General features: G+C 34.3%; 1 protein-coding gene and 1 pseudogene across 1 annotated transcript; one reads left to right on the plus strand and one right to left on the minus strand.

Moving 5' to 3' along the window:
- The first annotated feature begins 1,085 nt into the window (after positions 1–1,085).
- Positions 1,086–4,583, plus strand: LOC128209677 (recQ-like DNA helicase BLM). Its single transcript, XM_052913821.1, has 3 exons — positions 1,086–1,433; positions 1,903–2,093; positions 3,718–4,583. The coding sequence occupies exons 1-3, from the start codon at positions 1,092–1,094 to the stop codon at positions 4,547–4,549; spliced, it is 1,365 nt and encodes a 454-aa protein (XP_052769781.1). The 5' UTR covers positions 1,086–1,091; the 3' UTR covers positions 4,550–4,583.
- A 174-nt stretch (positions 4,584–4,757) lies between these two features.
- On the minus strand, positions 4,758–13,793 carry LOC128207771 (uncharacterized; annotated as a pseudogene).
- Between the last annotated feature and the right edge of the window lie 2,076 nt (positions 13,794–15,869).

Here is a 15,869-nt window from a genome sequence, read left to right on the forward strand (position 1 = left end):
TTCCAAAAAATATCTAACGTTGTTTCAACTCGATACGAAGAATCGAGTTATTTCAGAAATTAATTTCACTTGGAATTGGTCGAAATATGTACTTTAACATACTGAGACATTACCTCTAATGTAAACACTTCTGCAACTTGTGCTTTTAATATATAATGTACGTGAAGTTAGCGGCCTAGCGGCCTAGCGGTGTGAAGTTAGCGGCCTAGCGGCGTGAAGTTGGCGGCCTAGCGGCCTCGCGGACTTTTTTTTCTCTTTTTGTAAGCAATTGTTAATGCGTTTTTTTAAACAATGATAAATCAAAGTTTTTTATTCATACAGTTACATAGCGGTAAACACGCGATCTGCATTTTCAAGCCTAATCTGGGGGTTCACTGACTTAATGTATTCATACGCTGTATTTTGATTGGATTGCCGTTAGCGAATTTGAATAATCAAAGTAGTACCAGAACTGATTACAATGAAAACATCCAATAAAAATAGTTCTAACAATACAAGCTAATTGTATTGATAGACTGGTAGCCGCTTACGCTTTTATCCGAAAAGAGACCAGTATCAGCTAACCACGCACATTCGAAATGTGTTGTGGGTACGTAAACCGAATCAAGTGTGCGGTCTAAGTAGTAAACAACCAGGATATTTGGTTTAAAAAAAAATATTGTTATCCTTTGTATAGAATGTTGGTATTAATTTATTAACAGAGCTGTTGTTTTTTTTTGACATAATTTGCATGTTTTCGTGACATTTTCTATTCAAATACAAAGTCTATTTTTTAACTAACCATTGCATGGCACTGAGCACTTTTTCTAAATACAGCATGATTTTTGGTATTGATTGTTTAAATACTATTAATGTAAAATAAAAACCATATACCGCGTACCTGTATAACGTTATAACTTGTGTGTTTGAGGAAAAGTAAATTCGGGTGCCAGTCTACTGTATTGACTCATTCACTCTGAACAGAGCGGCCGACATTCGGAACTCCTCGGCCATTTTTAGAAAAACAACCTCGGATGTATATGGACGGTTTACATACTCAAAAAGAGGCACGTTTAAGTCCGCTGCAAGTAGTGCGCGTAGTAATTTCAAAAATGGCCGTGTTTGACAGTTGTTTACATTCTTCGCTACAAAGAATGAACATTTCTTTTAAATTGAAGGAAGAACAGAAGCAATGCTTGGAAAATGTTTTTAATTTAAGAGATACTATTGCAGTGCTACCGACAGGTTTCGGGAAAAGTTTGATTTTTCAGTTATTACCATGTTTAATGCAAGAAAAACTTCAAAGACAAGAGCCAATGATAGTTGTGATTGTGACTCCATTAAATTCGATCATGGAAGACCAGGTTTCCAGCCTAAAGTCGAAGGTTATTTCTGCGTGCTTTCTTTCCTATGATGGACGTGTCGTTTCCACATTCGATGATGGTGATGATGAAGTTGGTAACACAGACGAAGGTAAATAAAAGTTTAGGCGTTTTATTTTGTTTATATTGAAATCCAAATTAAGTTTAATGTGATAGTTAATGCAGGTAAGACCGTGAGTCATTCTGTAGAATACATTGTATGCTAATGTTTATAATACCGTGTTGGTTGGTTGAAGCAGTAGCCACAATAACCCGCGAATAGGGAATGTATTTTAACATTTGGATATTTATTGTGTTCCCTATAACGTAGCGAAGAGTTGCCAACACAGAAATCGTCAAAGGCTCTAAAGCGGCTGTTTATATGGACTATAGGTGTTGGGTCAACTCAGCCAAATTACATGAATTAGGACACAAAAGGTCATTGGGCTGAGTTTGTTTAAGCACCGCATAAACAGAGTGCACTTTTCCCTATTATTTATAAGTGAATTTGTTACACAGTATTTGGTAAATATGTCATCTAATCATTGTCTCTATTGTAGAGGATGCCGAAGGCAAAGTACGGCTACCAACGTCAATGTCCCTTAGTGATCTGAAGAACGGGTGTAGCAACCTCATATATGCTCACCCTGAGGCTTTACAAAGCAAGGAAATTATGAAAATTCTCCATTCAAGGACCTACCAAGAACGTGTGTGCGCCATTGTTGTTGATGAGGCTCATATGGTGTCTGAATGGTATAATCTCCTTCATTTTATAGGGACTTGTTTTCTTAATTTTATAGACTTAAAACTTATCTTTAGAGTCTCACTTAAGTCTGCCTCCTAGTTTTAACCAGTACAGAGTATCAAAATGAAACCACAAGCACCCATGTTACAAATCTGTGACCTCTTAGTCGGAATGCAGACATCCTTAACATCTGAGCCATCCAGACATTATTGATTATAAAGGAGAGCTTTATTGTTACTAAAAATCACAATAAGCATATAAAATTTACTATATATTTTAAGTGTTTTCTCTGAAGCAAGTCCTAGACCCTTGATATTTAGCATTCAGCCTCATGAAATGTTCCTTCACAAATTATGTCCCTGAGTTGGGTTTTCTATATTCTTGTCCATTTTATTAGGTTTTAGCAAAAGGTTTTTGCTTAATTCACTTGTTGGATAGCTCAGCTGGTGGAGCCTCTCAGTACTGTTGATATGAAAATATAGTTGAGAAGGTCCCATGTTTGAATCCTGGTACAACTCTGCCCATAAGTAAGGAATTCACAGTCTCCCAGTGAAACAAAGAATATTGACCAAGTTTTACTTGCAAAAAAACATCAAATAAATAAGTATTTGTTTATTGAATTTCAGATTCATACATGTCTGTCATGTGACAAAGCATTAATTTAAAAAAATGAAACAAAAGTAAGAGACAGAAGATATTTAATACCATGATAATGAAATAGTAGGAACTTGTATGAACACAAATTTATATGTAAATAAACCGAGATACATGAATATATATTGTCTGATTGGAGCAAAAAGTCATCTTTCTGAAGTTTATGTTATTCACTTATTTGAAAAGAATACTGCTATTATCTTATGAAATTTTCAGGCTCAAATTTTATTTGTTTTTGAAAAAATAATTTGTAACAGTTAACTAGAATGTTTTTGAAAAAAAAGAGAGACAGTTACATTACTTTGTGCAACAAACAGACACTGTATATTATATTCAAATACAAAAATAAATAAATACAAAAAAAATATCATTACTGACATGCTATTGATAGGGCTTCTGTTAAAGAAAGTTTGGAAGTATATTACTCCCTAGAAATGGGTTAAAATTTTAAAAATTGATTCTTTGGAAGTACAAAACTACCATGATTTTGAAGAAAACTTGGAAGTTCAAAATATTTAAACATTTTGTCAATATTACTGTTATGGTCACAATTTCAATCGGTTTAACTGTTTGGTCACAATTTCAATCAGTTTAACTGTTTTTAAGTGAAATTACTGATTACAATGTAAGTCTGTGAATTTGGAGTTGCAAATGATTTGATTTTTAATATACTTGTTAAAAAATAATTGAAAAGATATTGTAATAGGGGACTTAAACTGCCACATTTCAGTATAAAACTTACAAAATTGATTGACAGGAAGTTCATACTTGCAGTTTCAAATTTTTAATGGAAGCCCTATATTCACATTGTACCAAATATCCAACCATAATACAACTCTTAGAGGACTAGAGTAATAAATATTAAATTGTTATCTAATGACCACAGTAAGTGCATATCAATTACACATTATATAGTTTTGGATGGGGTTATTTCTATCTATGACTTTATGTTTTAAAGCGATGTCATAACTATTTCAGGGGTGATGAGTTTCGACCATCGTTTAAACGGCTAGGGGAATTGACCTGCATTTTCCCAAAAGCTGGTCATATCGCCCTGACTGCCACTGCTACACCAACGAAAATCAAGGACCTTGCAGCTGTTTTACAGTACTCATCAGAATGCGTGATATCTTTAAACCCAGACCGACCAAACATCTACTTGGAAGTTTTAACAAGACCTCCAAATGTTAGAAAATATGAAAAACATGACAGTTTAATTAATCCCATTTCTAAGGAGCTTTGTGAAAAACTGGTCGAGTTTCCTGTTACAATTATGTATATGGAGAGTTTGGAAGCTTTGGGATATTGCTACCAATATGTTTCCCATGACCTCAAAGAGAAACAGTATACTGGGGAAGCTATACCAGAAAACCGTATTTTTGCACAATACCACACAGACTACACTCAAGACATGAAAAGACACATCGTGAATGAACTTACAAAGGAAACACCTAAACTGCGACTTGTTATGGCAACAGTTGCACTTGGAATGGGGCTAAATGCTCCCTCTGTTACCCGTATAATTCATTGCAGACCTCCAACAACACTTGAGGAGTATTTACAAGAAATGGGACGGGCAGGCCGTAAGGGTCAACAAGCAGAAGCTATTCTTTATTACAACAACAGTGATATTTCAAAATCAAGAAAAGGGATGAGTCAGAGCATGACCAGTTACTGTAAGAATGAGCAAACTTGTCTGAGACTTCAATTAGTTCAACATTTTGGATTTAATCATGTTGTGTATTCTGGAGAAAGTATAAAGTGCTGTTCTAATTGCAAAAGGGTTTTCTCAAGAGGTCTACTAGAATAAACTTATCACCATGATGCACAAAAACTATTTGTAAAAACTGATCTAAAATGTGAAAAGTTAATTTTCAATGATTAAAAGTTCATGTCTAGTAACATGATTATTGTTGTATGGAAACAATTCATCATTATAACCTTACGCATTTTATGTTGAATAACATAATGCAAACAGATGCCAATAACATATTTGAAAAAAATCTTCAACAATTATTTTATTCATCTTCATTTTCCTCGTCTTCATCGTTATTGACAGGCAAATCTCGGAGCAGTCGCTTGACAGTAATCTCAATTATATATATCAAGCCTGCTTTGTCAAAAGCAAATGGTGACCTTGGGACTTTCTGTTGTAACTGACGATCATGGTGACGTGTCCAAATATCTAACGGATTTATTTTCCCAAGCAGAATCTGTATGTCATCCGCCATTGACTTAGCCTTGTGAGAACTTTTTACAGCCTTTAATTTGATCATACTCTCAAAGTTTTCCGTTATTCGAAATATTTCCGGTGCTGCTTTAGTAATTGCAACTATCGATTTCTCAGTTTTGTTTGCACCAAGAGAACGGATAAGTGTTTTCAATAATTTGACTTCATTTTCCTTTTGAATATCTGCAGCCTTGTTTTTACCAGGCCTACCTTTTGGATTTACAACAGATCCTGCTTGTACCTTGAGTGACATATATGGAGACAATGTATGCTCTGTCTTAAGGATGTAATCTATGCATTCTGTTAGATATTTGGACAACCTTGAATGACTGTAAAAAAATGGAATCATGTTTTTAAGAACAATACTGATCCGTTTAACATCACCCTCACGAATTGCATCTTTCATTTGTACAATGATGAAAAACCATTGAAGAAAATTCTTGACATAATTCAATAGATCATCATTCTTTTTAACCGTTTTCAACATAACATTTATCTCTGTATTAACTACTTTCAATGAACATCCTTTCTTCAAAGATTCCAAATTCGTCACAACAACTAAGTCACAGCCATTTATGTTCAGTGGAATGTTAACATTTTTCCCATCTGTAACATTTGCTGTATACTGATAGCATTGCAGTGTTTCATGTTCCTGGATAGTGACTTCAACTTCATGACTGTCATCTTGTTCCTGAAAAGAAACAAATTGATCCGAATCATTAACTAAAAAAAGGCTAATCTAATCATCGGAGTGAAAATTAGAACTTCATAAAATAATAAAAGATTTTTATATCTAACATTGCCAATTTTCTTACCAAATGTGATTAAGGTTTTGGTAGATACATTGTATTACAACATAGAAATAATAAATTAAGTTTAAAATTTCACTCAACTTAATGTACACCATAGTTCACCATATTTTGAAATCTGTTTAACTTTTAAAAAAACATTGGAATTGAGTCATACTATCTGACTTTAGAAATGCATATAAAGTTAAACAATAACTGCAAACTCAAGGGAACATACATTTGTAATTAATTGTTCATACACAGGGAAGGCATCTATAAGTGATCTGAACTTTTATATAGCAATAATGACTGTAATAAGTACAGATTCGTTTTTAGATAATACAGTATAACTCTAGTAAAAAAAGCAGTTTGAAAATCATGTTTGATGATATATTGTCACTTGTTGTTAGAATTTTAAATTTAATAACAAATATTGATGCCATTTGATTAGAGCCATAGCCCTCTTAAATGTCTCTATATAGATGTATTCTTTGTAAACACTAACCATTCCCTGGACATCAAATGGAATATAAAGATCAGTAAGTATCTCCTCCATTAATGTATTGAAGACCTTCATTTTGTTCACATTTGTCCAGTTTGATAGCCCTTCAGTGATGCTGTTGTGCTTGCGACTGTCTGTGATTGTAGCCATGTTGAAATGGTGCATTATGTATGACAAGAAGTAACTCAGCCCACACGTTACAACAAAGTCTTCATGTGCCTGAAATAAGATCATCTCATACTTTGTACATTATAACTAAATACACTGACTTGCGCTTCCACAAATATTTGCTATCCAGTGAACTTATATGGCTGGCACACTTTCTTCTCACCTTGATCACGGGTGGTTCAATCCTAGCCTAGGTTCATGTGAGTCCGGTGAATGCTCAGTATTGATCACCAAGCTTAACCTAAGCTTAACCTAAGAGTCTCCAGTCCTGTATTCAGACCCCAATTTATCTTGCACAATATTCTGACCAAGAACAACTCAGCAAAACTAATGAAACATTGTTTACATTCATTGGGAACCAAATAATAGAACTTGTTAACTAGCAGTGATGTCCCTAGCCAGATTTTATTTTGGCATTTATTAAATGTGTAAGCCTACAAATTGATTTGATTTTTTTTTACCTTATAGCGACTTTTCACATTTCCATTGACATTGGTTCTCTGGATCTGAATTTTCATGTTACCCAATGTACCTTGGTCGCGTCCACACTGGAGGTTCAGGAACTTTTTCGCCATTTTCTTGAAAAAGAAATACATGTAGTTAAATACTGGGTAGCAAATTCATTTATGACAAGAGCAGCAAAAAAGGCCAACAAACAGATTGGTTATAAACAGCCCGCATTTTCAAATTGATTTGAATTTTCATAAATTACAAATGTGAATTTGTTTCATAATTTTTTCACCTATGTGACTTTGTTTCATAAGGGAACTATATCACAGAATGTGATAAATACCCCTTCACACCCATTCTCAGTCTGGCTTACAAAGCACAACTGACTCAGGTTAGGTAGTTGCTATTTCCTTAACCTTAGAGGTATGGACCCTGATCTCGTGTCCAACAATTCCTCATAATATGGTGGTAACTTATTATTATAAAATCTAACCATAAATGACAAAGATAGGAGGGGCCAGACTTACAGACGCAAGTAACAGTGGTCATGATTTGTATTCAAATTTAATTTAGCGGGAAATTGGCCTTATCTAGGGTCCCTTGGGTGTGAGGGCATTTGGCAGGGGTTTTACCAGCAGATTGTCTCCGCAGGGCCGAGACTTTGCCCGGGCTTGGCTGGACCAAAAGTCAAAGTCCCCGCTATTCCCCAGACCTGAGGGAGCCATGGTTACAAATGACTGGTGCATAAACAAAGGGTATCAGTGGAAATGGTGTTATTTTTTTGTATGCTCAGCGATGGGGTAGAAATAGAAAAGAACAATTCTGAAGGGGAGCATAATAATTCCTATTGCATCACATAGCATTCAAGTTGGTCGATTTAAGTATATCGATACTTCATGTTTGACAAATATTAAGTTAGTTCATTAAACTAAAATGCTTTGCTGTTCAATAACGTAACTTTAAGCTAGTGTTTAATATATGTAATCCCTTTGAAATAGCATTCAGATCAGACATACACTGTAATTGTGACCTTATTTTTGTATTTGCCAATAGATAATATAATAATATATATGAAATATACTTTATAATTAAAATTGAATGAGATACACTTTCTAAAACAATCAGATTTAAGGCGTCGGACCGATAAATATGCCTGGATACCTTACCCCATTTTTTTCTTTGAGTTTGTTGTGTAGATAAAAGATATCTTAATTTTTTGCACACCAAAATGTTAGAAATTTACATTAAAACATTGCAAAACAAAAGTTATATAATGAATCCAACTTGAGTTGAAATTCTTGAAATAAAATAAATATTTTATGGCACCAACCGCGGTCTATATTGGGGCTGAACAGCTGTCAAAATTTAATTTATTATGAAGTAACCTGAAAGCTAGTTAGTCTGATACCTTCAGCAGAAATAAGATTTCATATTACTCTGATATTTACCTCTTCCAGCTTTCGTATACCATCTGTTGATTGAGCCAGAACATTCATCCATAATCTTGACGCAATCTGAATATGTCGTCTCATTGTTCAGAGACACTGGAAGAATGAAAATGTCAGACTTTTTTTCATCTCTTCATCTAGTGGGTGTGGAATATGTGCTGGGATGAGACTAGACATCTATTTGAAACCATCAAGCTTCTGGAGCTCACGTCCAAGGAGTATTTTAAGGCTCTTTTTGTAGTAGTGTTGTTCCTCATCATTCGGCAAAAAGCATCGAGCTTGTACTGCCTCAACATTAGGAGTAACCTTACTTAAATGGTCTAAGTTTACTCTGTCAAGGGTAAAGTCTGTAGCGAAAAAATGATAGTCCTTGTTCCTACTCGTAACATCCATTCTCATGTCATTAGTATTGACTCTTATATCAAGGTTGTCACCATTTAATTTTCCATCATGTCCTTCTGCGATGGCACTGATGATAGAATTTTCTGACTTATCGCCAAAATCCTGGATTAGTTTTCTCTTCGACTCTTCACTCAACGTGAGGTGTACTTTATTGAGATGCGTCAGAAGCTTAAATCACAAGAAAAATGTTTATTTACCAAATAATAAAACATTGAGATTTTATTTTACATCAAATTTGGTTTGATCTTAGTTAACAACTATTTCCACAGATTAATCTTGTTACTTTTAGAATTGATAATTTGACATTTAATCAATCAAGTTAAAGCTTTCTTCTTCGTCTAACATTCTTGTAACATTCTTACGTTACCAAAGGCAAAAAAATAAATTTGGTTAGGGTTACATCCTTTTCTAAAGCAGGTAGGGTATGTAGGCATTTTATTTTTTTCTTTGGTTTATATTAGAACATAATTTTCATCATTGGAGGATGGTGTTAAAGTAATCTTCTGTATAAAGCGTTAAATTTTTTAACTACTTACTAAAAAAACCTTCAAGATGCACTCTTATTCCCAAATAAGATGTACCAAAGGTAATTCAATTGTTAAAATATACAGAAAAGGATGTATAAATATCGAAAACAAAGGATTTCATGAAGGTGTTTAATTTGAAAGAAAGGTGAAGAAATCCCGGTATTTCTAACTGATGAGATGATTACTAAATATGGACCCACCAGTCATAAGTCTGTTTTCACTATTAAATACACTAAATACAGTTTCAATCTGGTTATCAGTAATTAATATTTTCCATAAATGCATTTTTAGTAAGTAAATAAAGGTGAATTATTTTTATATAAAATACAACTTAGGAACTGACTTTAAAAACATTAGGGTCAGCGCCTGTTTTGTAAGTAGGGTCAGGTCACATGAACCAAATGTATTTTTTTAGGCCAAAACTGTCTTTCTACTGTATGGGAATGTGGCAGGGGATTATGCTGACAAAAGGGAGTTTTGAATGCACACAGTATTACTTCTTCATATGATATTATCAAATTTATGTTTTGTTGTGTCATATATAATTCATACAATTTATCTTGGTATATTTACATAGAACTTGGTGTTTATACTAGTACCTACTATTTTATTATCATGGTATTAAATTGCTTCAGTCTCTAATTTGTGTTTCAGTTTTAAGTTAATGATCTGTCACATATGAGAAACATGTATGAATCTACAATGAAATAAATAAATACTTATTCATTTGATTTGTTTTTTAAATTAAAACTTGGTCAATGTTCTTGGTTTCACTGAGAGACTGTGTGAATTTCTTACTTCTGGGCAGTGTTGGACCAGGATTTGAACCTGGCACCTTCTCATGAACATTTGTATATAAACAGGTCTGAGATGCTCTACCAGCTGAGCTATCCAACAAGTGAAATAAGCTAAAAATGGTTCTCTAAATGAAAGCATATTGCTAAAAGAAAAATGCCTCAATCATGGCAATTTTTGTCAGACTTTTTTGATGTCTTTATAAAGAGTAGGATAATTTTAGCACGAAAATTGGGAAAATACATACATTTTAAGGTGTGGAAGGGGGCCGAACTAGACACAAAATCTTAGAAAGAAAGCTTAGAAACAATAATATACATACAAATATACGATTCACATTTATTTAAATTCTTATTTTAAATTAACATTCAATAACCCGCTCTTTAAAGAATATCAAATAGAAAGTAAAATGGCAGGGATGAAACAAGCTAAAAACAATTGAACTTACTTACCAAAATTGATGTACCGTTGTCATTGTTGTTGAGGGCACAATCATCTTTAAATAACAAATAACAAACAATCATCTTTAAATAACAAATAACAGAAACTTGAAACTTTGACAAAGAACAGCATTATAACAGTAACAAGGATTCAGGCAATTCAGGCAAAACAGGCAAATGTAGTATCTCTTAAGGCCACACCAAATTGATGGTTTTGGCTAAAAGATTTCCAAAGTTTACTTTTAAGAAAAATCAGTTATTAATTAAGTATAATGAAATGGAACTCATTTTTATTTTTAATTTAATGAACACAATATCTAAAATTATGCCTTATTCAACAATCAATTTGATCAATGTTAAAAAAGTACTAATTTCTCCTAACGGCCACCAATAATCCATTCATGCACAATATATTTATATTACTGTTTAAACATTATAATATTTATGGGTTATTGGCCTTTAAAAATGCAATAAACTTTTCTTGAGTATGAACATTTTTAAGCAAAGTCATTCAGGAAACCGCGCATAATTTATATTAAGGTTGCCTTTATGTGAGAGTTTAAAATGCAAATATCTAGTAACATTGTGTTTTAATTAAAGGCATAGTTTGAGCTATGTGTTTGAATCTTTAATGAAGACCAATAAAGGTCAATGTACTGCCATACTTTAGATAAAAAGTAACATCTTTTAAAATATTCAAATCATAAACATTAACAAGGCTTTTTAACTAGTCAACAAGAACAAACACATGCATTTCATTGTGTAGGCTTACCTTGTTGTCTGCATTGTATCGTATACACACTGTAGTCAGCAGTCGTTGTAAACCAGACACTTGTTTGTTTCGACAGTGCAGAATCATACCATAAATTGTTGCTGCAGTTGCTATCATCGCCTCTTCAGATATTTTTTTACCCAATGCTGTAAAAATACATTGAGCAAGAAGAGGACAACCCTTGCACATCTCCAGAACTGCGTCCAGGAAGAAAGTATCCTCACTTAAACCGTCCTTTTTGAAAAGAAAACTCTTCATTCCAGAAAAACAGCTCAGCTGAGAGTCTAGTTCTTGCATATGACTGTCTTGAATGTCACTTAATGTTTTCATTAGAATTTTTAATTCAGTTTCCTTCTCTAATGTATCTAGGGAACAGTGAACTTCTGTTGTTTTTGTCTTCATATATGCATGTTCTTCAAACAGAATGCTCCTTTTTGCTGTTGGGGCCGTGGCACTACTGCTTCTGCTTTTATCTCTATCATCTACAACAATAATTTCATTAGCTTAGGAAATATACATGATACAAATGTCTGATATGGCTTGTTACAATATATTAAAAATATAAATAAATAATAAAAAAATATATATTCCCGAAACAATTTCAAGACCCAAATGCTCATTTTGTGTTCTTTGATGATATGTGACCCATATGAGATATTTTCATAAACTTATAATGTATAAATAAATGTACATGATGTTTGCCGTGTTTGCATACATCATGTGTGCCGTACATAAACATAAAAATATTCTTCAGAATAACTTTTCCATTTAAAAGAGGTATCCTTTTAAGGTAATAAATTTGTCAATCACAATAAATAACCATCAAGAGTCACTCATGAAATCCTTTAAAGATGCACAATATAGATCTAGGCACAAACAAATTCTTTCATTTTAAAGCATTATCAAGTTTAACTCATTTCACTTTAGTGTTGAAAGACAAAACACATGATTATAAAGGCACAGATAAAAAAAATATATTTTTATTTTAATATGTTATACGTGGCAACAGATTTCCCGGTCAAAGAGTGCCAAAACACTGCTAACATGTTTTATTTGTACCTAATCCATATGCATTTGTATTGTTTTGATCATTAAAGCAATATATTAAGTTAAACATGATAATGCATTTAAATTAAAAATAAAAACTGCATCAACCATAGATGTACGCCTTTAAACAAAGTTGTCAGATTGATATAACCTGTTTCTCATTTTTGAATCATACCTGATAGTTGCAGTTTCTCAACAGAGTGGATAATAGTTTCTGCAGCACTTGGACTTCTGGACTTATTTTTCACTGCATAGGAATGGTCCTGAAACTGTATGCTCCGTCTTGCTTTTTGAGCAGTGGCACTCTTGCTTCTGAATTGATCTGTTCCATCTAAAACATTATACATTTTTTCAGAAAAAAGTAGAAAATCAAAATGTTGCTTATACTTCTACATTTTGTTTTATCAGCCAGGTCAGGCAAACCTTACGCAATCTGTGACAACTGACAAGAATACCCATCCCATAAATTTAAAATCATAACATTTCAAAACTATTCCAGACTTGTATACTCTTTAATATATTCAAAGTTGGGATGTCTCAGAAATAGTATCCACGTCCTAAGTTGAATTCCTAATTGTGGGTAGTTTTTGTTCTCCTTCTCACATTGACACCAAGTACTATTGAATTGAATATCAATTCAAGAGTGAATAATTTCAGTTGTCTTCATATACTATGTTCAAATATATGCATGTTCTGTATATTTTAATAATAGAAAAATACTACAAATACAGCAGTATGTTACTGGTTTGATCTTTATTAAGCCAAGTGGACAGATTAATTCACTGTTGTTTTGTTTCAAATCATACCTGAGAGTTTCAGTTTCTCGACAGAGAGGGTAATACTTTCAGCAGCACTTGGACTCCTAGACAGTGTTTGCAGAGTCTCAACTGGTGTATTGGCACATCTTTTAGCTCGACAAGATTCTGTAGTCACTCTTTCAACATGTGCTATGGCATTCCCCCTGAAAAAAGTCAAAAATTTGAATGAAATGTTTGACAGGCCATTGTAAACACTTAATTTTACTAGTAACTACTTGTGTAATTATATTAGCACCAAATGTAGGCAGAGATCAGGGGTGCGGAGGCATGTGGGGCGGGGTGGCGGGGGGGGGGAGTCCAGATAATTGTACGTTGACGGATTTTTTTACGATTTTGATATGGTAAACCTTCGAAGAATCCAGTATAACACGTCCATGTTTTTAGACTAGGGCGGGGGGATGCACAACTTTTCATGATTTCAGCAATAATATAACTCACTGGGAACATATCTCATCTTAGTTAAAACACAAAGCTGATAAAGTATAATTTACCTGTACGTTGTCAACTTGTCGCATAGTTTCATACAGGACTGGCAAAGGAAGAGCTTGTCCATAATGTTTGTAATTGGTTTCGAAACCAAGAATTCAACTACTGAATGCACATGAATATTAGCTGCTCTTTTATTTGCCATGCAAAAGAGTCGTTTATCTGAAACTAAGCATAAAGTGCAGACAGACACTAATTTTATTGGCGTCGCCGCCATTTTGATTTGATGAACTACTTTCTCAGCCACACCGGCATACATCCGAGGTTGTTTTTCTAAAAATGGCCGAGGAGTTCCGAATGAGCGGCCGAATGATTCACACATGTACATGTTATCACTACTTCCGGATGCTGATGATGTGAATTTTATACGTGTTTTATTGAAGAAATTTATCAATAAAGTCGCCATTGAATGATAACCATCATCAAACGGATTTATTGTCATCTTACCGTGGGTAGCATGTTTAATTTGACACGTAGAATTTCAAGCAATACAAGTTCGTTTGATAAAATCATGTGATTTCAATTTTGCAAAATGGAGATAAAGAAATATCAAAATATGCACATACTTATTTATGAAGTTTCATTCTTAATGAAGCCAAAGGTATGAATATGTGCACAGCATCTGGCTTATGAATATGATGAGTGTTTACCTATGTGCATAGAAAAGTCTTGGAGCCATTCTCAGTGTAAGTACATTTTGTTCAATGACATTGTGATAAATCATCGCCATTTGTAAGACAATCTTGCCTGCTCACTTTTGATTTCCACTCTTATAATGTACCAGTCAATTGTTACCACCCCCACCCCCACGGGGTATACTAGGGAAAAGGGCAGTGTTTTCACCTTCAGGTGTCCTCGCAGTGCCTGATGATTGCGGTGGATTTGTCTTCCCGCAAAATATTGCGGGGAATTACCCTTACCTAAGATCCTCGGGGTGCGAGGTTATTTGGCAGGGATTTTACCACCAGTTCGTTCCCGCAGGGCAGGGCAAGGATTTTATAGGGTATTGGTTGGACTGAAAGTCAAAGTATTCCTCAGACCTGGGGGGGGGGGGCGTGGTTACATTTGACTGGTGCATACATAACAAGTTATTTTTCTGAAGACGCTTTGAGCTCATTTTTTGTTTCCTAGCCAAGAATGAACATAAATAATCAGTCAGAGATACAGTATGGTGATGCATTGTTGATAGATCAATATAAATTTGTGAAATATTTGAGGGAAAGGTATTTGGTTAAACAATTTACAAATGTAACTTTTAAGGGTTTTTTAACAATGCAGTGCTGAAAATTGTGGAGAAAGAATTGAACTTGTATAAATCATCTGGCTTGTGGCATTTAGGGAACAAAATGAAAATCAACATATTTAATAAAGTTCCTTTATCACCCAATGTTGTTGCATAGTGAAGTAATGAAGATTTAACCTCACAACAGTCTTTCTCAAATGCTGTCCAGGCTTTTTTTATGCTTAAGAATAACTTACCTGGCGATGTCATACCAGAAGTCGTCTTGGCATGATATTGGATCACTATGGATCAGTATGCACCAGTCAATTGTAACCACGGCCCCCACATCCAGGGGTATACCTGGGAAATGGGCCGTGTTTTTACCTTTCAGGTGGCCCAGCAGTGCCGGGTCTTCGTGGAAAATACAGCGTGGATGTGGCTTAACCTAATGTCCCTTGGGTGCTGGGGGGATTTGGTGGGGACTTTGGCATCAGATCATCTCCGCAGGGTGGGGATTTTAGCTTGGGTTGGCTGGACCGAAAGTAAAAGTCCCCGCTATTCCCTGGACCAGGGGGGGGGGGGGGGTGCATGGTTACAATTGACTGATGCATAAGCTTGCGTATACATTCAGATTCAAGGTTTTGAAATGTTAAAAATCGGTTGACCACAGTGGTATTCACAATGTTGACATTCTGTTTCAGGTATCACAATAAAATGCATGGAGTTATATTCGAACTTTACATGACGAAATCAGTAACAGTACGAATTAGGTTAACGTATTATGATCACGAATGCGCAGTTGACAAATAACTTATTAGAAGTTAAGAATATATATTTGTTTATAAAAGTTATACTTTGCAATCTACATCATAGATTTGAACTAGAAATGTGTCCATAGGACACGGATGCCCCCACTTCGGTTTTTTGTCACAGAAAATAAGCCATAATGATTTTTGAAGTATTTTTGGCAAAAAAGGGCCGTAACTCCTAAATGACTAAAGCGATTTCCATGACTATCGAACTTGATCAAGATAT

The sequence above is a fragment of the Mya arenaria genome, chromosome 11, assembly GCF_026914265.1.
Source record: "Mya arenaria isolate MELC-2E11 chromosome 11, ASM2691426v1".
Lineage (NCBI taxonomy): Eukaryota > Metazoa > Mollusca > Bivalvia > Myida > Myidae > Mya > Mya arenaria.

What these genes read in the sequence shown, in the direction of transcription:
- LOC128209677 (XM_052913821.1), top strand. Translation starts at nt 1,092, where the DNA reads ATGGCCGTGTTTGACAGTTGTTTACATTCTTCGCTACAAAGAATGAAC. An exon ending in TCGATGATGGTGATGATGAA is followed by an intron (nt 1,434 to 1,902) that starts GTTGGTAACACA and finishes TCTATTGTAGAG; the next exon opens with GATGCCGAAGGCAAAGTACG. An exon ending in GCTCATATGGTGTCTGAATG is followed by an intron (nt 2,094 to 3,717) that starts GTATAATCTCCT and finishes TAACTATTTCAG; the next exon opens with GGGTGATGAGTTTCGACCAT.